Source organism: Giraffa tippelskirchi, chromosome 1, assembly GCF_054371585.1.
Source record: "Giraffa tippelskirchi isolate mGirTip1 chromosome 1, T2T-mGirTip1v1.2.pri, whole genome shotgun sequence".
In the NCBI taxonomy this organism is placed as follows: domain Eukaryota; kingdom Metazoa; phylum Chordata; class Mammalia; order Artiodactyla; family Giraffidae; genus Giraffa; species Giraffa tippelskirchi.
Window position 1 is genome coordinate 126,533,072 of NC_137275.1, and position 22,939 is coordinate 126,556,010.

General features: G+C 36.5%; 2 protein-coding genes across 12 annotated transcripts in view; one reads left to right on the top strand and one right to left on the bottom strand.

The window, feature by feature from the left end:
- Positions 1 to 710: 710 nt before the first annotated feature.
- The window catches only part of SAP30 (Sin3A associated protein 30), an 82,691-nt gene continuing 60,462 nt past the window's right edge, over positions 711 to 22,939 (top strand). For 8 of the 11 annotated variants that reach the window (XR_014076516.1, XR_014076504.1, XR_014076499.1 and 5 more), the window contains exons 1-4: positions 711 to 1,338; positions 2,870 to 2,995; positions 3,534 to 3,632; positions 22,650 to 22,712. Coding sequence is in view for 5 of the 11 variants with exons in the window: in XM_081568942.1 (XP_081425068.1) it covers positions 1,024 to 1,338; positions 2,870 to 2,995; positions 3,534 to 3,632; positions 22,650 to 22,673 (564 nt within the window). In the remaining 6 variants the exon portion in view is untranslated. Of the gene's footprint in view, positions 1,339 to 2,869; positions 2,996 to 3,533; positions 3,633 to 5,663; positions 5,990 to 22,649; positions 22,713 to 22,939 lie in introns of those variants that run through there. The other 3 variants (XM_081568973.1, XM_081568962.1, XM_081568928.1) reach the window with 3 other exon arrangements.
- The window catches only part of SCRG1 (stimulator of chondrogenesis 1), a 45,354-nt gene continuing 44,778 nt past the window's right edge, over positions 22,364 to 22,939 (bottom strand). The window contains exon 4 of the mRNA XM_081569011.1: positions 22,364 to 22,532. Within this exon, the coding sequence (XP_081425137.1) occupies positions 22,478 to 22,532 (55 nt within the window). The 3' untranslated portion in view covers positions 22,364 to 22,477. The remainder of the gene's footprint in view (positions 22,533 to 22,939) is intronic.

Below are 22,939 nucleotides of genomic sequence, written 5' to 3' on the forward strand. Positions count from 1 at the left end.
GTTTGGGTTTTCCACAAAAACGTTGTTGTTTAGTTGCTAAGTCGTGTATAACTCTTGCAACCCCATGGACTGTAGTCCGCCAGGCTCCTCTGTCCGTGGGCTTTTCCAGGCAACAATACTGGAGTGGGTTGCCATTTCCTTCTCCAGGGGATCTTCCCCACCCAGGGATCGAACCCATGTCTCCTGCATTTGGCAGGCGGATTCTTTACCACTGAGCCACTTGGGAAGCTCCACAAAAGACGTATTTACATCAAAAACTTTTTCACAGATACAAAAAGGGCCCGAAACTTTTTTTCCCCACACCTTCCCTCCCTTCGCATCCCCTCCCCTCCTACCCTCGCATCACCTCCCCTCCTACCCCCGCCTCTCGCCTTTTGTGCTTCGCTTCAGGAATTAAATGACCTCTTCGTCTAAAGTGCCAGCTCTGCAAAATCCAGGAGCTAAACACAGTTCAACTTCCCGGGAGCTACCAGAGCCAGAAAACATCACAACCCCCCAACCACACGCCCCTGTTTTCTCAATGTATTACCGACAAAAAAAAAAAAAATCCGCCTCCGCGCTATGAATGCTGGGATAAGTAGTTCCCCTAAACCGTGAAGCTCGATGTCAGACTGGAGCTCAGGTTGGCTCCCCGGAAAAGAACTACAATTCCCGTGGTGCCCTGCGGGCAGAGTGGAAGGGGCGGGACGGTAAGGGCGCAACGCGCTTGCGCAGATCGAGGGCCGAATGGAGGAGGAGGTATCGAGGTCCAACTGCTGAGAAGTCTCCATGTGACAGTGAGCGGCGTCCCAGCTCCAGGCGACGCCAGATTCCAGTTCCCGATCCCACGCCCCGTCCACTGACCCTGTGCCTGCAGACACCAGCAGGCCGGGGCCCCGTGGTCTTGGCTGGAGGACGCTGGCTCAGAGTTAATAGTCTCCGCCAAGCAGGTGCGAGAGGACCTCCGAGACCCCCGGCATCTCCAGAGAGGCAGGCGGCGCGGAGAGCGAGGCTTCTGTAGCGCGGCGCTGCGAGTTTAGGGACATGAACGGCTTCACTCCCGAGGACATGAGCCGCGGCGGGGACGCGGCCGCAGCTGTGGCCGCCGTGGTCGCCGCTGCTGCCGCCGCCGCGTCAGCCGGGAATGGGGCTGGGGCCGGCGCCGGGGCTGAGGTGCCGGGCGCAGGAGCGGTCTCGGCGGCGGGGCCGCCGGGAGCGGTAGGGCCGGGCCCCGGGCAGCTGTGCTGTCTGCGCGAGGACGGCGAACGGTGCGGCCGGGCGGCGGGCAACGCCAGCTTCAGCAAGAGGATCCAGAAGAGCATCTCCCAGAAGAAGGTGAAGATCGAGTTGGATAAGAGCGTAAGTGACGGCGGTACAAATCTGCTCTGCCCGCCCCCCGGGGCGCTCGAGGAGAGGAGCAGACGCGTGCCGGTGGGGGTGCGGGAGCCCCAGACCTGGGTGCCTCGCGAGCCCGTTCCGGGGTCCCTAGTAGGAAGCAAACAACAAAGTGCTGCAACTCGGCCCGCTGTCCGCAGTAGACGCTCTGGCGCCCCCCGGACCCGCTCCCGCGCCCCTACCCGCGCAGGGCCCCCACTCCTCCTCTGCGGGGGTCGGTAGTGAAACAAAGGGGGCGACCGCGTCGAGAACCCAGAGTAGCTGTTCTGCAACCCACGGCTCGTTCTGGAACCGAGGCATCTTCTTTGTTTTGCTGCCCGAGCGGGTAGCTTCCCCGGTCCAGGAGTGGAGTTCAGCCAGGATCGGACCCTACGGGCAACTAGGACCCTGTCCCGGGTCCCGCGGGTGCGGGGTGGGGCACCCCCAGCTGCGAGCCGCTCGGCCATGTCATCATCTAGGGCAGCTGCTCAAAACGTGGGGAGCGGGCAGCCACTGCGGGTTAGCCCTCCGTTTGGCAGCCATCAGGGTTTCTTTCTTCGTCCTTTTCGCAGATCTGTTCCTCTGACCATCTATGAGGTTTTTAGAAACGACCGTTTCCACTTTTCCGAGCCCTGGGGAGTCGTAATAAATCACAGGATGTGAGAACCAGCACACGTCCTGCATCTTTTTAACTTGCACTTTAGCTGAAAGTTTAATTTGAAAACCTGTTAGCTCACTCCTCAATTTTTTTTTAAGAAGTAACTGCTGATGTTCAAAACCCAGTATTTCAGAGGCTACCGTATAGCTCTCAGAACTGTGTAATTAACGTTTTTGGGAACTTTATTTGGGATACTTTCTGCCTATTCAGTTAGTTCCTCGGTTCTGTTCTTGAGAAACTTTCCAGGTATACTTGAATCATTTCACATTGTTTTGGTTGGAAAAACGTATTATAAATAAATGCTTTTATTTAATACTCAGGAAAGTTCATAATTCAAGTTTAGTAAGGATGTGAAATCAATAATTTATTTGTAAAAAGTAGATGGTTTTGTGTCTGGATTATAATTTGAATATCAAGTTAGATTAGGAAGCATTCACTATGGTATTAATATTTTTAAGAGCTCTTTTAAGTGAAGAAAATACTATCAAAGAGCAAAATTGTGGCCAGCATCATTTTTCCCTTGTTAAGAAAACGGCATAGCTGAACTAATCTAGTTCACCATCGCTGCAATTTGATGACAGAATCCAGAGCGTAGGAATTTCTCATTCCCTGCGTCTCTCTCTTCTGTTACTGGCACTTCTCCCCGCCCCACCCCCCAGTCCTCTTTAACAGTATTGCTAGACATGATATGTTTTAACTGGGTTCAGGACTTAAGAGGAGCAAGAAACGTGCGTTGTCTTAACAATGTCCTGTTACTAATGTTTATATTTTTAATAATTCACCGTACTATGTATTGTACTAATACATAAACATATTTTCCTGTAATCATAAGTCGTCTGTGAAACTTCTCTGTTTCAGGCAAGACATCTTTACATTTGTGATTATCATAAAAACTTAATTCAGAGCGTGCGAAACAGGAGAAAGAGAAAAGGGAGTGATGATGATGGAGGAGATTCACCTGTTCAAGATATTGATACTCCAGAGGTAGGTGAAAGCTTTGTAAGTTAAATATAAAATTTCGGTGCTCTATTCTGAAAGTTTTATTTAAAAAATATGAACAAATTCTAAAAATACTTGAAGCATTTGAAAACTCTAAAAATGAAAGCAAAATTAGATATAGCCGGTTAACATGCAGTTATGCAGTTTGACTTGTTATGGCTTCAATTGACAACTTTTTATTTTACTTTTTAAAAAGTTTATTTATTTTTTAATTGAAGGATTATTACTTAACAGAACTTTGTTGTTTCCTGTCAAACTTCAACATGAATCAGCCATAGGTGTACATATGTCCCCTCCCTCTTGAAACTCCCTCCTCAATTGACAACTCTTATAGTCCTCAGTCTTTAATAATCATCCTCAAAAGATTGAAGTGTCTAATGCATTTTTAGTTTTGATTATTTAAAAGCCTTTTAAAATAATGGAATTAAATTTTCATTGTGTTGAAGTTGAAATGTTTTTTATAGCAAAGATTAGTCATTAGCAAATGGTATGAACTAATTCATAGACGTTAATTTTTTTCTAGGTTGATTTATACCAATTACAGGTGAATACACTTAGGAGATACAAAAGACACTTCAAACTTCCAACCAGACCGGGACTTAATAAAGCACAGCTTGTTGAGGTATATATGAGTTTTAAACTATTTAACCTTTAATACAAAAAAAGTCATTAAATGCTAATGATGTTAATTTAGTATATATAACAATACATTTTAGTTAGAAAAATCAAAGTTAATAAAAAATCTATTGTGGAAGAATCTAGTTGCCTAGAAATGTTTGTCTATCACTTAGGAAATTCCTTTATATAATGATTACTCAGTAGATTGTATGCAGTTTTCTAAGCATCTTCTAATACTGACTTTCAGAAATAGTAAGTAAAAGTTTTTTCTATTCTCTCTCTAGAAACCTGTTTCTTTTAAAATTCTATTTTACTCAGTAAACACTTATTGAGCACCTAATTGAGGCATAATAATAAATTAATAAACTTTGATGTCTTTATTAGAGTTTTCTTGAAGTTTTTGTTGGAATAGATTTTACAGATAAACCTCTAAACAGTATTCCCGTAACTTGCTGATTTAACTATTTCAGAATTTGTTCTTGTTGATGTTAGTTTGTTTTATTTGAAGCATCCCTGTTTTTATGACTAGAAAACGCAAAGACTTTTATCCAAGCTTTTACTTATAGGTTCTTGAATATAGGACTTGCAGTCCTTCAGTGAATTTTGAAAAGTTGAGTGCTTGTGTTCTCAGAAAATAATAGAGCCAAGAAATCTATGTGTCATATTAAGATATCTATAAATTTATATGTTTATACTTTTATCATGTTTAAAATTAAAATACTTAACCTACTTGACAGACTATAAATAAATATGTAAATTGGTTTTCTCATATTCTTCAGCTTGAATTTAGAAAACCAACATTTTATAAAATGTCCATATTGAATAACATAGGTGAATAGAAGGTACACTTCTTTGGCAGAATGTTTTTTAACATTAAAACTTTAGTCAGAATTTCTTCTTCCCTTCTTGCTTAGACAACAACAATCTTAATTTTTCTTTAAATTTGATTTAAAAGGTCAGGTCCTTTTCAAGTTGTACAGTACATCAATGTAACATAAAGCTATTGCCTGCCATGATGAAATTATTAATATATCGATATATATACAGATATATAGTGAAGGTGCTTTTATTTTGGGACAAATGACAACCTAAGAACTGGTTATTTTAAACGTCATATTAAAATATATATCTTTTTTAAGTGCAGAAATCAAACCTGATGTTTTTGATAATCTGATCTTCTTTTAAAGATCTGTTTTCTTATTTAGAAATGAGAAATCCAAATAGTATGAGTGTTATAATTAGTCAGAAATGCAGATATTTATAAACAATTCCAGAGTTGAGTGACCAGCCTCTGTAAGTCTCTTATCTTTTTATTTAAGAAGTTTTATCTTCTAGAATCTAAATATGCATTTCAGTGCCCCAGTTTAGTCTAATATACTTCTACTGGTAGTTGCAGTGCATGTGTTACATTAGCAGAATGAAAAGGCAAAAAGGCAGGTAAACATTCTTTAGTGGACATCCTTTCCTTTCTCATTTCTCATCCATAATTTTTATACAGAAAAAATTTCAGGGAATCTTAACAAAGAATATTTCCAGTGAATGAATGAATGTTAAGTTGTAGCAAATATATTTGTAAGATAATTCTTGGTTTGTTTCTATCATGCCAAAACTTTTCCAACTTAATTGTTGTTCTTTTTCCATAAGTAGAGACTAAACCATTATATAATGCATGTGGACTCTTACATTCTGTTTTATTTCATTGATATTTGAAGTTTACAAGTAAAAGTATTTAATTCTTGATCTAGGTCTCAGTTATAAAATTTAAAATAAATAAAGTGAAGTACACATTCTAATTAATATATACTTAATTGAGTAGGCTAAGGGATCTTTTGAAATTACACTATCTCTTGTTCATAACATCTTATTCTTATATGCTTTTCGTCCTGTTGGTATTTTGTTAGATACAGTTTACTTTTTAAAGGAAATAGCTCTTACCACACTTTTTCTTTTGATGACAGTGTGTTTTTTTTTTTACCTAATTTATAAAATCTATTAATATCTATAATTTAATTTCCTCAATTTTTTTTCTTTATAGATAGTTGGTTGCCACTTTAGGTCTATTCCAGTGAATGAAAAAGACACCTTAACATATTTCATCTACTCAGTGAAGAATGACAAGAACAAGTCAGATCTCAAGGTTGATAGTAGTGTTCACTAGGAGAGATGGAATTAAAACTTGGATGTTCAGATGTTAAGACTGCTTACTGCTTTTTCACATGTAGAAATGTTCCTTGTGTATTTTTTCTACAGAGGATTTTCTCTGGTTTTATTTTCTTTGTTTTGACTCTAATTAGTTGGAAACTCATGTAAAATGAGCTTTCCTAGATTAAAAAATATTTTAAATAAAGGTTATTACTATTATAGTTGCTTCAGTGTATTTATTTTGTGGAACTTGATTTTTATTTTAAACTGATTTAGGGACCAGTATTAATTGAAATTTTAATTTGAAGATCACTTTATCACCTTTTTTCCCTTTTTTAGTTCTGAGAAACTAACAAAAGTAATAGATGTCGCCCATTTGCTCTCTCTGGGGCAATCTGATTTGGAATTAAGGATATCCTAAATAGTATTATTTTTTAAGTGCTTTTCAGTACTAACAGGTTCGAAATAGCAGGAAGAACAAATAGTTTGATGCCTACTTCCTTCCAAAGAAGAGTTAATGTGTCAGCAAAGGTAAATGCAGTGCTGAAAGTTGAAATCTGAATGTAGAATTAAATAGTTTGTCATTTCTTTAAATTGTATTTTAGTGAAAAAGTATTTGCATGGCACAAATATAGAAAGAACCTCTGCACTGCCCCTTAATTTTCAGTCATATTCTGTACTGTTTACAATGCAAATTGAAACTAATAAGTTGGAGAGATCGAGAATTTATCAAGATCTTTAAATTTTGGTCATACATAGCTCTGACTTGATTTCTGTTTTATTTTGTTTTATATTTCATTCTCTGTCAGTTTTCTCTTAAATATTTTTACCTCTACTTTTCATGAGATTGTAGTATTTAGCCAAAGGCTTACAGTTAGAAATCAAACTTATAGCTTGTGAGATCAGAACAAAACATGTGGTGCAGATTTTAGGATGGAAATGGATGAGCCCATTAATGCAACTCAGGATATCTCAAAGTCAACATTTGGTCCTGATAATTCTTTATTGTGGGAGGCTGTCCTGTGTGTTTTAGGTTCACTGGAGTCCACATACTAATGCAGCAGAGTTCCAAAGGTGATAACTAAAAATATCCCTAGACATTGTCAAATGGCTCTGGGGGGACAAAATCACCCCTGCTTTGGAACCACTAGGTAGATAAATTTAAAGAACATCTTAATTTAATAGAAGGTGAGTCTGTGTATTTTTAAATGTTCTGAGTGTACTGACAGCTAGAAAATATGGTAGACAGTAACACCATACTGGTGTTTAGGCCATTTAAAAATTTACTTGCAACTCTATTGATGAGCCAGAGGCTGTAATAATTAGTATATAGAAACCTCTTATTTCCATACTCCAGAAATCTCCATGAGAAGTCTTTTCTTACCTATATGAAGTTGAACCAACCATACAGCTACAAAATGTGGTAGTTTGTTTGAAGAAAGTATTACTTCTATGTTTTATATTTTTGCCTAAATCTATAAAAACTTTCTTTTCAGTAGAAACTTGACTGTAGGCTTATATTTTATGAAATAAGCTTGAAATTTTGGTCATGTATAGCTCTCACTTGATTTCTGTTTTACCTCCTTTTATATTTCATTCTCTGTCAGTTTTCTCTTAAATATTTTTACCTCTTCTTATGAAAAAAGCTTGAAGCTATTTGCTGACATTAAAATCCATGTTTATGAATATAACCTTTGCCTCTCAATCTTAATTTCATACACTTGCATAAAATGTAGTTGTATAAAAATGTGAAATAATGAGAATTGAGTGTTGATTTATCCAATGAAATTAAATCTTATTAGAGCAATTTAAAACATGAAAAACAGAACTTAAGAGCCTCCCCCTCAAAGACAAGAGACTTAAGAAGCTGCAAAGTAAAACTTTTACATAAATATTTTAGTTCTTACTGGGTTTTAAAAATTATGAGTTCTATGGAAATCTTTATTGTACTTATCTGTATCTGGACAAGACAAAGTAAATGGAAACTCATATCTCTAAAAGGATACAGATTACATTTAATGTTAGAACATCAGGAAAAGAATTAAAATTTGACTGCTGTTGGGGTAGAATGTGTAGCAGGAGCTCAAGAAGTTGTTTGGTAACTACCCTTTACTGAATAATTCAGGTAAAGGCTAAAAATTAATGTCTGAAATGTATTTCTTTAAGAAAGTAAGCTCTATTATTTCTACATAAAACTGTTTTTTTTAATTGAAATGTACATAATATACAATTAATCAATTTATACAATTTGGTAGTATTTAGTGTATTCACATCTTCATGGGTCACAGCCTTGTGGTGAAGGGGCTTGTGTAACTTAATGAAGCTATAAGCCATGCCATGTAAGGTCACCCAAGATGGATGGGTCATAGTGGAGAGTTCTGACAAAATGTTGCTCCTTGGAAGGAAAGGTGTGTCAAACTTAGACAGCATATTAAAAAGCAAAGACATCACTTTGCTGACAAAGATCAGTATAGTCAAAGCTATGGATTTTCCAGTAGCCATGTATGCATGTGAAAGTTGGACCATAAAGAAGGCTGAGTGCTGAAGAATTGGTGCTTTTGAATTGTGCTGGAGAAGATGCTTGAGAGTCTGTTGGACTGCAAGGAGATCAAACCAGTCAGTCCTAAAGGAAATCAACCCTGGATATTCATTGGAAGGACTAATGCTGAGGCTGAAGCTCTAATACTTTGGCCACCTGATGCAAAGAATGAACTCATTGGAAAAGACCCCTATGCTGGGAAAGATTGAAGGCCAAAGGAGAAGAGGGCAGCAGAGGATGAGATGGTTCAATAATATCAATTCAATGGACATGAATTTGAGCAAACTCCGGGAGATAGTGAAGGACAGCGAAGCTTGGTGTGCTGCAGTCCATGGAGTCGCAAAGAGTGGGGTGCGACTTAGCAACTGAAAATATCAACAAAGTGTATTCACAATGTTGTGCAACCACCAGCTCTAATTAAAAAATTTTTCATCACCCCATAGAAATACCCACAAGTAATTACTCCCAATTCCACCTCTTCCCATCCCCTGATAACCTTTAATCTTTTTGTATCTATGGATTTGCTTGTTATGGTATATCATGTAAAGGGAATCATACAACATATGTCCTTTTGTGTGGATTTTTCTTTTTCTTAAGATGTTTTCAAGGTTTATCCAAATTGCAGCATATATTAGTACTTTGCTTCTTTTTATGGCTGAATGACATTTCAATGTGTGTGCGTATGTGTGTGTGACAATTTGTTTTTCCAGTCATCCATTAATGAACATTTAGACATTTTGATATCCACCTTTGGCCATTATGACTAATGCTGCTATAAACATTTGTGTACAAGTTTCTGTGTGGGCATATCTTCATTTCTCTTGGGTATATATCTAGGAGTGGAGTTGCTGAGTCACATGGTAATTCTGTAATATTTTGAGGAACCTCCAAACTTTTCCATAGTGGCTATATTAACAACTATTTCTTGAAATTGCTAATGCTTATATTCTTTTTTTTTTTTTTAATTAGAGCCGTCCTACTGGGTATGAAGTGATAGCATTGTGGTTTTGATTTGTATTTTTTCAATTCCTGTATTCATTTTTAAATTGGGTTGTTTGTTTTTGTCGTTCAGTTGTAGGAGTTCTTTATTCTAGGTATTAACTCTATATGTGATATATGATTTACAAATATTTTCTCCCATTCTGTACATTGCCTTTCCACAGTTTTGATAATGTTCTTTGATGCAAAAAAGTTTTAAATTTTTATTTAGTACACTTAATTTTTTTCTTTCATTTGCTCATACTTTTGGTGTCAAGCCTAACAATATGTTGCCAAATCCAAGGTTATAAGGATTAGCCCCTATTTTTTTTTCTAGGAATTTTATAATTTTAGCTCTTAAATGTAGGTTGTTGACCCATTTTGAGTCAATTTATGTATATATATGGAGTGAGGTAGAGTTCCAGCTTCATTGTTTTGAATGAGGTTATCCAGTTTTTCAGCACTGTTGGTTGAAGAAACTGTTCTTCTCCACTGAATGGTCTTGGCACCCTTGTCGAAAATCAATTTGCATAGATATTTGGGTTTATTTCTATATTTTCAATTCTATTTTAGGCTGTATTTCTATTAGGCCAGTACTATATTGTTTTGACTATTGTAACTGTGTAATAAGTTTTGAAATCAGGAAGTGTGAGTCCTCCTACTTTTTTTTTTTTTTACTACATTCAGTCACAAGTCTTGTCTGACTCTTTGCAACCCCATGAAGTGCAGCACGCCGGGCTCCTCTGTCTTTCACTATCTCCCGGAGTCTGCTCAAACTCATGTGCGTTGAGTCAGTGATGCCATCCAACCTTCTCAACCTCTGTCACCCCCTTCTCCTCTTGCCCTCAATCCTTCTCAGCATCAGGGTATTTTCTAATGAGCTGGCTCTTCGAATCAGATGGCAAAAGTATTGGAGCTTCAGCTTCAGCATCAGTCCTTGCAATGAATATTCAGGGTTGATTTCCTTTTCAGATTGACTGGTTTGATCTCCTTGAAGTCCAGCAGATTCTCAAGAGTCTTCTCTAGCACCAAAAGAATCAATTCTTTATGGTCCAACTCTCACATGAGTACATGACTGCTGGAAAAACTATAGCTTTGACTATACAGACCTTTGTCAGCAAAGTGATGTGTCTGCTTTTTAATATGCTGTCTAGGTTTGTCACAGCTTTTCTTCCAAGGAGCAAGCGTCTTTTGATTTCATGGCTGCAATCACCATCTGCAGTGATTTTCGAGCCCAAGAAAATAAAATCTGACACAGTTTGCACTTTTTCCCCATCTATTTGCCATGAAATGATGGGACCAGATGCCATGATCTTAGTTTTTCACTCTCCTTTTTCACCTTTATCAAGAGGCTCTTTCCTCTTCGCTTTCTGCCATTAGAGTGGTATGATCTGCATATCCAAGATTCTGCATATCTCCCGGTAGACTTATTCCAGCTTGTGATTCATCCAACCCAGTATTTCACATGATGTTCTCTAAATAGCAGTTAAATAAGCAAGGTGACTATATACAACCTTGATGTACTCCTTTCCCAGTTTTGAACCAGTCTATTGTTCAATGTCTGGTTCTGTTTCCTCTTGTCCTGCGTACAGGTTTCTCAGATACAGGTAAGGTGGTTTGGTATTCCCATCTCTTTAAGGATGTTCCAGTTTGTTGTGATCCACACAATCAAAGGCTTTAGCATAGTCAATGAAGCAGAAGTAGATGTTTTTCTGGAATTCTCTTGCTTTTTCTATGATCCAGCAGATGTTGGCAATTTGATTTCTGGTTCCGCTGCCTTTTCTAAATCCAACTCGTACTTCTGGAAGTTCTCAGTTCACGTACTATTGAAACCTAGCTTAAAGGATTTTGAGAATTACTTTGCTAGCTTGTGAAATGAGCACAATTTGTGTGGAAGTTTGAACATTCTTTGACATTGCCTTTTTTTGGCAATGAAAAAACTGACATTTTCCAGTCCTGCTGAGTTTTCCAAATATGCTGGCATATTGATTACAGCCATTTCATAGCTTCATCTTTTAGGATTTAAAATAGCTCTGGAATTCCATCACCTCCACTATCTTTGTTTGTAGTAATGCTTCCTAAGGCCCACTTGACTTCACACTCCAGGATATCCGGCTCTAGGTGAGTGATCACACCATCATGGTTATCTGGGTCATTTAGATCTTTTTTGTATAGTTCTGTGTATTCTTGCCACCTCTTCTTAATATCTTCTGCTTCTGTTAGAGCCTTGCTGTATCTGTCCTTTATTGTGCCCATCTTTGCATGAGACATTTCCTTGGTATCTCCAGTTTTCTTGAAGAGATATCTAGTCTTTCCCATTCTATGGTTTTCTTCTATTTCTTTGCATTGTTCACTTAAGAAGGCTTTCTTATCTCTCCTTGCTATTCTCCAGAACTCTGCATTCAGTTGGGTATATCTCTCCCTTTCTCCTTTGCCTTTCACTTCTCTTCCTTTCTCAGCTATTTGTAAGGCCACCTCAGACAATCACTTGGCCTTGCATTTTTTTTCTTGGGGAAGGTTTTGGTCACCGCCTCCTGTACAGTGTTATGAACCTCTGTCCAACGTCCTTCAGGCACTCTGTCTGTCAGATCCAATTCATCACCTCTGTTGTATAATTAAAAGAGATTTGATTTAAGTTATACCTGAATAGTCTAGTGGTTTTCCCTTCCTTCAGTTTAAATCTGAATTTTGCAATAAGAAGCTCATGATCTGAGCCAGTGTGCTGCAGGTCTTGTTTTTGCTGACTGTATAGACTGTCTCCATCTTCAGCTGCAAAGAATATAATCAGTCTGACTTCGGTATTGACCATTTGGTTATATCTATGTGTAGAGTCTTCTCTTGTGTTGTTGGAAGAGGGTGTTTGCTATGACCAGAGCATTCTCTTGGCAAAATACTATTTGCCTTTGCCCTCCTTCATTTTGTACTCCAAGGCCAAACTTGCCTGTTACTCTAGGTATCACTTGACTTCCTACTTTTGCACCCCAATCCCCTATAATGAAAAGGACATCTTTTTTTGGTGTTAGTTCTAGAAGGTTTTATAGGTCTTTATAGAACTGTTTGACTTCAGCTTCTTTGGCATTAGTGGTTGGGGCATAGACTTGGATTACTGTGATATTGAACGGTTTGCTCGGAAATGAACTGAGATCATTCTGTCGTTTTTGAGATTTCACCCAAAGTAGTGCATTTCGGACTATTTTGTTGACTATGAGAGCTACTCCATTTCTTTCTTGCCCACAGTAGTAGATATAATGGCCATCTGAATTGAATTTGTCCATTCCCATTCATTTTAGTAAACCAATTCCTAGTCCAGTTTACCTTGATGCATGGACCTAACATTCCAGGTTCCTATGCAAGATTGTTCTTTACAGCATCAGACTTTACTTTCACCATCAGACACATCCACAATTGACTGTAATTTCCACTTTGGCCCAGCCTCTTCATTCTTTCTGAAGCTCTTTCTCTGCTCTTTCCCAGTAGCATATTGGACACCTACCGACCTCAGTGACTCATCTTCTGGTGTCACATCTTTTTGGCTATTCATTCTGCTCATGGGTTTCACAAGGCAAGACTATTGAAGTAGTTTGCCATTCCCTTCTCCAGTTTTTTCAATATGGTTTAGGATACTTGGGGACCCTTGCAGTTACCTAAGAATTAGAAGACTAGTTTTTCTATTTCTGCCCCCCAAAAAAGACCAGTAGAATTTTGATGAGGATTGTACTGTCTCTGTAGATCACATGATAATTGCCATCTTAAAAATGTTAAGTATTTCAATCTGTGAATATGGAATGTCTTTCCATTAATTTTAGGTCTTCTTTAATTTCTTTCTGTAATGTTTTCTAGTTTCCAGTGGGCAAGTCTTTTACCCCCTTGGTTAAATTTATTCATGATATATTATTCTTTTGATGAAATTATAAGTGGAAATGTTTTCTCAATATCTTTTTTTGCATTATTCCTTACTGGTATATAGAAAACTGATAGTGTATGTTGACCCTGCAACTGTCCTGAATCCACTTATGAGCTCTAGAAGTATTTTAGTGGATTTTATGAGATTTTCTATCTACAGAATCATGTTATCTTTAAGTAAAGATAATTTTACTTCTTTTTAATTTGATGCCTTTTATTTATTTTTCTTGCAAAATTGCTCTGGCTAGGACTTATAGTACAATATTGAATAGGAATGATGAAAGTAGGCATCTGTGTCTTGTTCTTTTCCATAAGGAAAGACAGTTTTCAGTTTTTACCAATGAGTATAATGTTAATTGTGGGTATACCATAATGCTCTTTGTTTTATAAAGAAAGTTTCCTTCTATTCTTAGTTTCCTGTTTTTATGATGAAAGGGTATTGAATTCTGACAAATATTTTTTCTATATATATTGAAGTAATCATGTGCTTTCTTCCTTTGTTTTATTAATGTAATGTATTGCATTGAATTATTTGCTTTTGTTGAACCACCCTATCATTCCTGGAGGAAATATCACTTGGTATATAGTACTTTTATTATGTTGTTGGGTTTGGTTTGTCACTATTTTGTTGAAGACTTTTGCATCTATATTCATAAGGGATATGAATATAGATATCATAGGTCTGTAGTTTTTTCTACTATTTTTATCTCACTTTACTATTAGGATAATGTTGGCCTCATAGAATGTGTTAGAAAATGTTGCCTCTCCTGTTTTTTGTAAAAATTTAAATAGGATTGACATTAATTGATCTTTAAAAGTTTGATTGAATTCACTAGTGACCATCTGGTCCAGGACATTTCTTTGATGGAAAATTTTTTATTATTGATAGAATCCCTTTACTTATTATAAGGTAGATGGGGTTTTCTATTTGTTCTTGGGTCAGCTTTGGTAATTTTGTATTTCTAGGAATTTGTCCATCTCATCTAGAGTAGACAATTTGTTTTCATACATTTGTTCATACCATTCACTTATACTACTTTTACTTTCTGTAAGGTTGCTAATAATGCCCTTGCTTCCTACCCCACCCCCACCCTGTGCTGAGGTAAAGAAGATTTCTAAGGAAATTCTGAGGGAAAGAAGGAGATTTCTCAGTGAAGGAAGATTTCTGAGGGAATTTTGAAGGAAATAAGCAGATTTCTGAGGGAAAGAAGGAAATAATGAGGGAATTCTAAAGAAAAGGAGATTTCTGAGGAAATTGTGCAGGAAAGAAGATTTCTGAGGGACTGAAGGAGATTTCTCAAGGGAAAAAAGGGTTCAGAGGTAAAACATGACAGAAACTAGGACGTTCTGAGGTAAAATCTGACAGAAAGAAGAGGGTTCAGAGGTAAAATCTGACAGAACCTAGAATGTTCTAAGGTAAAACCTGACAAGCCTAGGACGTTTTGAATAAAATCTGACAAACAGGACATTCTGAGATAAAATCTGACAGAAACTAGAGGGTGCTGAGGTGAAATCTGACAGAAACTTGATGCTTCTGAGGTAAAATCAGATAGAACCTAAAGAGTACTAAGGAAAATCGGACAGACTGTAGAGAGTTTTGAGATAAAATAAGACAGAACCTAGAGGTTGGATCATCAAAAAAACAAAAAAGTTCCAGAAAAACATCTACTTCTGCTTTATTGACTATGACCAAGCCTTTGACTGTGTAGATCACAACAAACTGTGGAAAATTCTTAAAGAGATGGAAATACCAGACCACCTGACCTGCCTCCTGAAAAATCTGTATGCAGGTCAGGAAGCAACAGTTAGAACTGGACATGGAGCAATAGACTGGTTCTAAATCAGGAAAGGAATAGTCAAGGCTGTATATTGTCACCCTGCTTATTTAACTTATATGCAAAGTACATCAAGAAAAATGCTGGGCTGGACAAAGCACAAGCTGGAATCAAGATTGCCGGGAGAAATATCAATAACCTCAGATACGCAGATGACACCACCCTTATGGCAAAAATCAAAGAAGAACTCAAGAGCCTCTTGTTGAAAGTGAAAGAGGAGAGTGAAAAAGTTGGCTTAAAACTCAACATTCAGAAAACTAAGATCATGGCATCCGGTCCCATAACTTCATGGCAAATAGATGGGGAAACAGTGGAAATAGTGGCTGACTTTATTTTGGGGGGCTCCCAAATGACTGCAGATGGTGACTGCAGCCATGAAATTAAAAGACGCTTGCTCCTTGGAAGAAAAGTTATGACCAACATAGATAACATATTAAAAAGCAGAGACATTACTTTGCCAACAAAGGTCCATCTAGTCAAAGCTATGGCTTTTTCCAGTAGTCATGTGTGGATGTGAGAGTTGGACTATAAAGAAAGCTGAGCACCGAAGAATTGATGCTTTTGAACTGTGGTGTTGGAGAAGACTCTTGAGAGTCCCTTGGACAGCAAGGACATCCAACCAGTCCATCCTAAAGGAAGTCAGTCCTGAATATTCATTGGAAGGACTGATGGCTGAAGCTGAAACTCTAGTACTTTGGCCACCTGATACGAAGAAGTGACTCATTTGAAAAGACTCTGATTCTGGGAAAGATTGAAGGCGGGAGGAAAAGGGGACGACAGAGGATGAGATGGTTGGATGGCATCACCGAGTCAATGGACATGAATTTGAGTAAACTCCAGGATGGACAGGGAGGCCTGGTGTGCTGCAGTCCATGGGGTCACAAAGAGAAGTGACTGAGCAACTGAACTGAACTGAAAGGTTTCTGACATAAAATCTGATGGTTCTGATGTAAAATCTGACAGAAAAGAGAGGGTTCTCAGGCAAAATCTGATGGAAACTACAGGCTTCTGCAGTAAAATCTGACAGAACCTAGAGGGTTCTGAGGTAAAATATGACATAAAGTAGACAGTTCTCAGGTAAAATCTTATAGAATCTAGGGAATTTTGCAGTAAAATCTGACAGAATCTTGTACCTTCTGAGGTAAAATCTGACAGAACATAGAGGATTCTGAAGTAAACTGTGACAGAAACTAGAGGAATTTGGGATAAACCCTGACAGAACCTAGGACATTCTGAGGTAAACTCTGACAGAACCTAGAACATTCTGTGGTATACTCTGACAGAACCTAGAGGGTGGTGTGGTAAAATCTGACAGAGCCTAGACAGTGCTGAGGTAAAAATCTGACAGAACCTAGAGGGTTCTGAGTTAAAATTTGACAGAAATTAGAGCATTCTAGGTAAAATCTGACAAAACCCAAAGTGTTCTCAGGTAAAATCTGACAGAACCTAGAGGGTTCTATGGTAATATGTGACAGAACCTAGGACATTCTAGGTAAGTCTGCCAGAAACTTGAAGGTTCTGAGGTAAAATCTGGTACAAACTAGAAGGTTCTGAGGTAAAATCTGACAGAACCTCAAGGGTCCTGAAGTAAACTGTGACAGAAACTAAAGGAATTTGAGGTAAACCCTGACAACCTAGGACGTTCTGAGGTAAACTCTGACAGAAACTGGAACGTTCTGTGGTATACTCTGACAGAGGGTGCTGAGGTAAAATATGACAGAACGTAGTGGTTTCTGAGGTAAAATCTGACAGAACCCAAAGGCTTCAGAGGTATAATTTGACAGAACCGAGAGGGTTCTGGGGTAAAATCTGACAGAACCTTAGGGGTTCTCAGGTAATATGTGACAGAACCTAGGATGTTCTGAGGTAAGTCTTACAGAAACTTGAGGGTTCTGAGGTAAAATCTGACAGAACCTAGGATGTTCTGAGTTAAAATATGCCAGAAACTGGAGGGTTCTGTGTTAAAATCTGACAAACCTTATGGTTCTAGGTAAAATCTATCAGAAGCCACAGGGTTCTGAGGTAAAATGTAGCAGAAACTAGAGGGTTCTTCCGTAAATTTTGACAGAAACTAGAGGGTTCTGAGGTAAAATCTGACAGATCCTAGAGGGTTCTGAGGTAAAATCTGACAGATCCTAGAGGGTTCTGAGGCAAACCCATACTATGTTCTGAGGTGAATTCTGTCCCAAATTAGAGGGGTGTGAGGTAATATATAGCAAAACCAGAGGGTTCTGAGGTAAAATCTGACAGAATCTAGAGTCTTCTGAACTCAATCTGATAGAAAAAGAAGGTTTCTCAGAAACCTGACACAAACTACTGGTTCTAAGGTAAAATCTATGAGAAATTAAGAGGTTCTGTGTTAAAATGACCTAAATAAGGAGGTCATGAGGGATTTTTGTGGAGTAGGTGATTTTTGAGTGCTTTATGAGGGTAAGATTTCTGAGGCTTTTTTTTTGTGTGTGGGAATGGAGGTTATTTCTGAGGGGTTTCTATGTGAAAGTGGGAGATTTCTAAAGTTATTCTGAGCAAAAGACAGAGATATCTGAGAGAAAGTAGGAAATAGCCAAGAGAAAGTTAGATATTTCTCAGGGAAAGGTGTTTTCTCAGGGAATTTTACAGAAAATTCTATTTATTTCTGAGATAATTCTGAGATTAAGGAACAGATTTCTGAGGGAATTCTCAGAGATAGAAAGACATTTCTTCAGGAATTCTGTGGGAAAGCAGGAGATTTCTGAGGGAAAGAAGGATATTTCTGATGGAAATAAGATTTAAAAAATCTGAGTTCTGAGGGAATTCTGAGACAAAGAAGGAGATTTCTGATGGAATCTGAAGGAAAGGGAGAGATTTTGAAGATTTCTGAGAGAAGGAATTTGAGAAAGGTTTCTAAGAGAAGATGGGTGAGTGGAATTGTGCTTGAAGGAGAGTATGAGAGAGCTCTGAGAAAATGAGATTGAGAGGAAATTCTCAGAAAATGAGATTTAGAGGGTATTCTGTAAGAAGTGTAATGCCCCTGCTTTTATTTGTAATTTTAGTTATATGTGCTTTCTCTCTCCTTTTTTTTCAGTAGTGTTGCTAGGATTTATCAGTTTTGTTAATTTTTATTTGAGGTTGTTGATTATTGTTTTTCCATTTTCTATTTCATTTATGTCTGCTCTAATTTTTTTTATTTTCTTTCTTCCACTGGTTTTGGCTTAAGTGTGCTCTTCTTTTTCTAGTGTTAAAGTGCAAAATTCAGTTGTTGATTTGAGATCTTTCTTCTTTATTAATGTATATGTTTGCAGCTATAAATTTCCCACTGAGTTCCTCTTTTGCTGCATCTCATAAGTTTGGTATGTTTTATTTTTATTTTCATTCATGCTTAAATTATTTTCTAATTTTTGTACCTTTTTCTTCTTTGACTCACTGTTGTTAAGGATGCATTAGTCAATTTCCACGTATTTGTTGATTTTCCTGTTTTTCTTCTGTTATTGATTTCTAGCTTCATCCCATTATAGTTCGAGAAGACAGTTTGTATGATTTCATTTTTTTTAATTTATGGAAAAATGTTTTGTGTGCTAACATAAAGATGCTTCAGTCTATCCTGAAGAAACTTCCATGTGCACTTGAGTAGAATGTGTATTCTGTTATCATTGGGTGAAGTGTTTTGTATATGTCTGTTAGGTTTAGTTGGTTTAGAGTGTTGTTCAAATCTCCTATTTCCTTTTTAATTTTCTGCCTATATGTCTTTCCATTATTTAAAATAAGGAATTGAGGTCTCCAACTATTATCGTAGAACTGTCTTTTTCTCCTTTCACTTCTGTTGGTTTCCTTCATATATTTTCTGGCTCTGTTGTTTGGTGTGTATATATATGTAATTTTTATATCTTATTGTAGCTTGACCCTTTTAACTACAAAATATCTCTTGTACAATTTTTTTAACTTAAAATCTATATTGTTTGTTATTAGTATAGTCGGACCAGCTGTCTTTACTGCTATTTACATGGATTTGCATAGTTTTGATAGCAAAATTTAGATTATGACCTAGGCAAGTGATAGTGGTTCAAAACTAAATTTTTGTCATGTTATTGCTTATTCATTTATCTGAAGTTAGTTTAAAAGTGTCAAGAAATGTCTTATATATGTATATGTATTTTTTTCAAGTGTATGTACTATTTACCATAGAATTCATTTTTTTGAGATCATAAAATTGCTTGTATTTATTTGTAGCTAAAAGCTGACACTATAAACTTTAGTTCACTGTATGTTTTATGTCCCAGTTACATTTATAGTCTACATAATCAACTATAGGTCTGAAATAATAATCACAGTAATTGCTACTGGATTATCATATGTTTGTGTGCATGTGTATTGTATGTACATCCCCTTTAATGTATATTTAAAGTGGGCATCAAGTCAGTTTTATACCCATAATACCCAACAGACTTATATTTTGACTTCTAAGATCACATATACTTTTTTCATTTAAAATTTACTATAGGTCTTTATTTGTAAAATTCTGAGAGTATATTGGCTACATGTGTGCCATGCATTGCTCTCCAGTTATACCACTATACAAAAATGAGAACGTTTTGGTGATATCATTTTATAGAAGTAAATTGAAGGAGCTAATTCAATGTCAATTTACTATACTTTTAAAATATCAGTTTCTCTTTAATTCTTTGAGAAAAAAATTTAGGTATAGGCTGTTAATGCAATATGATTTAGAAATATATGAATTTGATAATTTTTTTCCTTTTGTGAAAATTATTTTAAAGCCCATAGTGTTTACTGACAAGATTATTTACATTTTAGAAACACCTGCCATAATACTTTGTTAAAACAATTCATTATTGAAAGAATTCATGTGTATCTATGAGCAATTATAAGGAAGTTAAAGTTGCAGAATAATCTGTGAATGTTCTTGCCTGTCCTCTCCCTCTGAGAATTGTTGCTCATTGTTTTATTTCTCCATATTGCTTCCAATCTTTAATAATCCTCTAAGATTAGTACTTAATCCCAGCAAACAAAAAAAGCAAGGAGTCCCTATAATAATGAGGAGTCCCTCATTATGATGAGGAAAAGAAAAATTTCATCAAGAAGAGATGAGATATTAGTAAGTGTTACCAACAACCATCTATTTTGTGCTCAGCACCATGGAATTTATAGTAAGAACAAAAATATAGAAAGTCAAAGATAAAAATACAGAAAGCATTTTAGTAAGCATTTAGCATATATGAACTATATGAAATGTAGTCATATGTCTCATACAAGTAAAAGTTTGCTTTCCTGAAAAGTAAATAGATTAGATGATGCTATTAAGTAAAGCAGAGGTTAAGACTTGAGTTCTAGAGGAAGACTGGCTATATTCAAAACCTAGCTCTACTGCTCTGATAATGTAATTCTGGATGAATCACTTAATCTCTAAGCCTTGCCATTTTTGTCCATAGAGTAGGGATGATGATAGTAGTACATACCTCATTCAGTTGAAAGATGGTGTTAGTACATTTTCAATAAAAGCTTAGTCGTCTTGTAGCTAAAAGCTATTGAAAAAAATATCTATTCATTAAATAATTGGATGAAATGTTTGCTTTTAAAAACATATTGACCAAGTCAAAAACTGTTGCATAAGTTGTGTGAAAATTCATGCTTTTACATTTATTTGCTAATTTATATAAGAAACAATGTGTGCTTCTATAATGCATTTGATTCTAAAAGACTGTAATATAATTGGATATTACAAGTTATTTCCAGAAAGGAAAGAATATGATGAAAATCATCATAATTATCTATAAAATTCCATTTATTAAATATTCAGCCTTTTTTCAAATACTGTTTTTCTCATCAGGGTTTGATTGCAGCATTAAGGGAATACTTACTTAATAAAAAGCCATTGCTGAATTGCTTTTTTTTGTCTTCCTCAGAGACAGTCTATACTGAGTAGAAAATGTAACAGGTTTACTGATAATTTTCTTTGTTTACCTACTCTATGCACTGTCCCAGAAAGGATGTAAGATTTCTGTTAATGAGTTAGTTTGACTTTAATACCTGTCAATTCGGTGAAGGAGGAAAAACTCAATAAAATCACATGCTATGTTGATAAAACAATATATTTGAGTTTTTTAAACAATTCCACTTCACGCGTTTTTGCAGAGGTCATACTATTTGAAAACATGCTCTGACTTATGCTTTTGTAGCTTTTAAGAGGAACTGATTTCTGACTACCTCAAAATTATTTTGTTCAGCCCAGTAACACCTATTGAACACTGAATAGATACCAGGTACTGTTCTGGGTGTGGTCTTCAGAAACATATCAGGGACCCCAAAGGATGTATTTCAATGAAATAATGTCAGTTTAATGCACAAAATGGTTATCTCCTAGTTTTACTACATGTGTGATGCTTCTCAAATGTTTCCCCACAGCAATACTTTGTAAAGCATCCTATACTTCTCCTTTGGAGCAGCAGGCTTCACATTTATAAATATTTGTAATGATTACTGTTTTGGTAGAATACAAGTTCCAAGAAGAGAAGTCCATCTTATTCATTACTACATCCCCAAATTGTAACATCCCCAAATAACTGGCACTGAGCAAGTATTTAATACATTTTTATAACATGAAGGACTTTCTGAAATTACTTCTGCTGGCTACCAGTCAGTGAACACTCCTAAGGTATGGAGCATAGTCCATTACTGCCTCTAACAACCTGAAAATATCTTTGAAAGAAACTGTTTTATTTACCTTTAAAATTCGTGTGATTTTTTAATTCTCATCCAACATCCATTTCTTTTAATATGTGTTTTGTTATTCCCCCAAAAAAGGGACAATGTCAGGGGTATGCTGCATAGTTTTAAGGATACAGCTATGTGAGTGTTTTGGAACTGGAACTCTGTTCAAAGTCTGTCTTGATTTTTTAGCAAATACCTTAAACTCAAGTTAGCATCTGAAAAATTGGTTTAAGAATATTTACCTTGACAATTTTGTTGTTTTTAAAAGAGCAAAATGCAAATATGCTTAAAGTATTTGGCATGAATAATGTTTATTCACATATTGTCTCCCTTTTCCCCTCTTACTATTAATAGAAAACTTCTAGTTTCCCTTCCAAGAACCTCAATTTATCTCTGGTTCTTTCCATTAAGTGTACATGGTCAATAACTGTCAGTGAAGAAATCAAAGTATTCTTCATCTTTGATCCACAGTTACAGCTCTGTATCTAGAAAACAGAATTCTTTTATCAAGCATATTAACCACCTTGTAGATGAAAATTTTCTAGTGAAAAATTTTAAACAATGTCCACAGAGAAAAATTAAATTGAATTTTTATTACTACTTATTTAACACAAGTTTGCTTAGACAAGTAAGAATTTTTAGAATCTATGCTTTATTGCACTGCACAGAAACCAGAAATACAGTTACACTATTATAGCATGGTTTGCGGGGAATTATGGGTGGTTTGTCTGGAATACATGAAGATGTTCAGTGATTGTTGCAAGGAATCACAAAAGAGATCTTTGGTCCAAAGAAGACATCTCTGAAAAAAAGTAGAACATGAATTAAATCCAGCTGGAAATTAAGATATATGTTAGTCTTTGCTGGGCTAAAAATGGACAGTGATTTCCAGGATTTCAGACATAACTGTTCTTTTTAGGTGAGTAAAGTACAAAGAGAATGAGTGGGAAGACTTGCCACAGGAGCAACAAAGATCAAGAAGGTAATCAATTCTTCTACTTTTCCCCGTTTGCCATTGACATTATGCTATCATTTGTCAATAAAGAAAAGGAAAGACTGGGTGTCTACAAAACATTACAATCATACCAAAAAATTCACTTCTCTGTTATGGGTGGAGATGGGCCATAATGTTTAAATCTACTGATAAGAAACAGAAGTTTAAAATTTTCTAGGGAAGCCAATAAATACATTTCTGGGTTTTATAGGGAA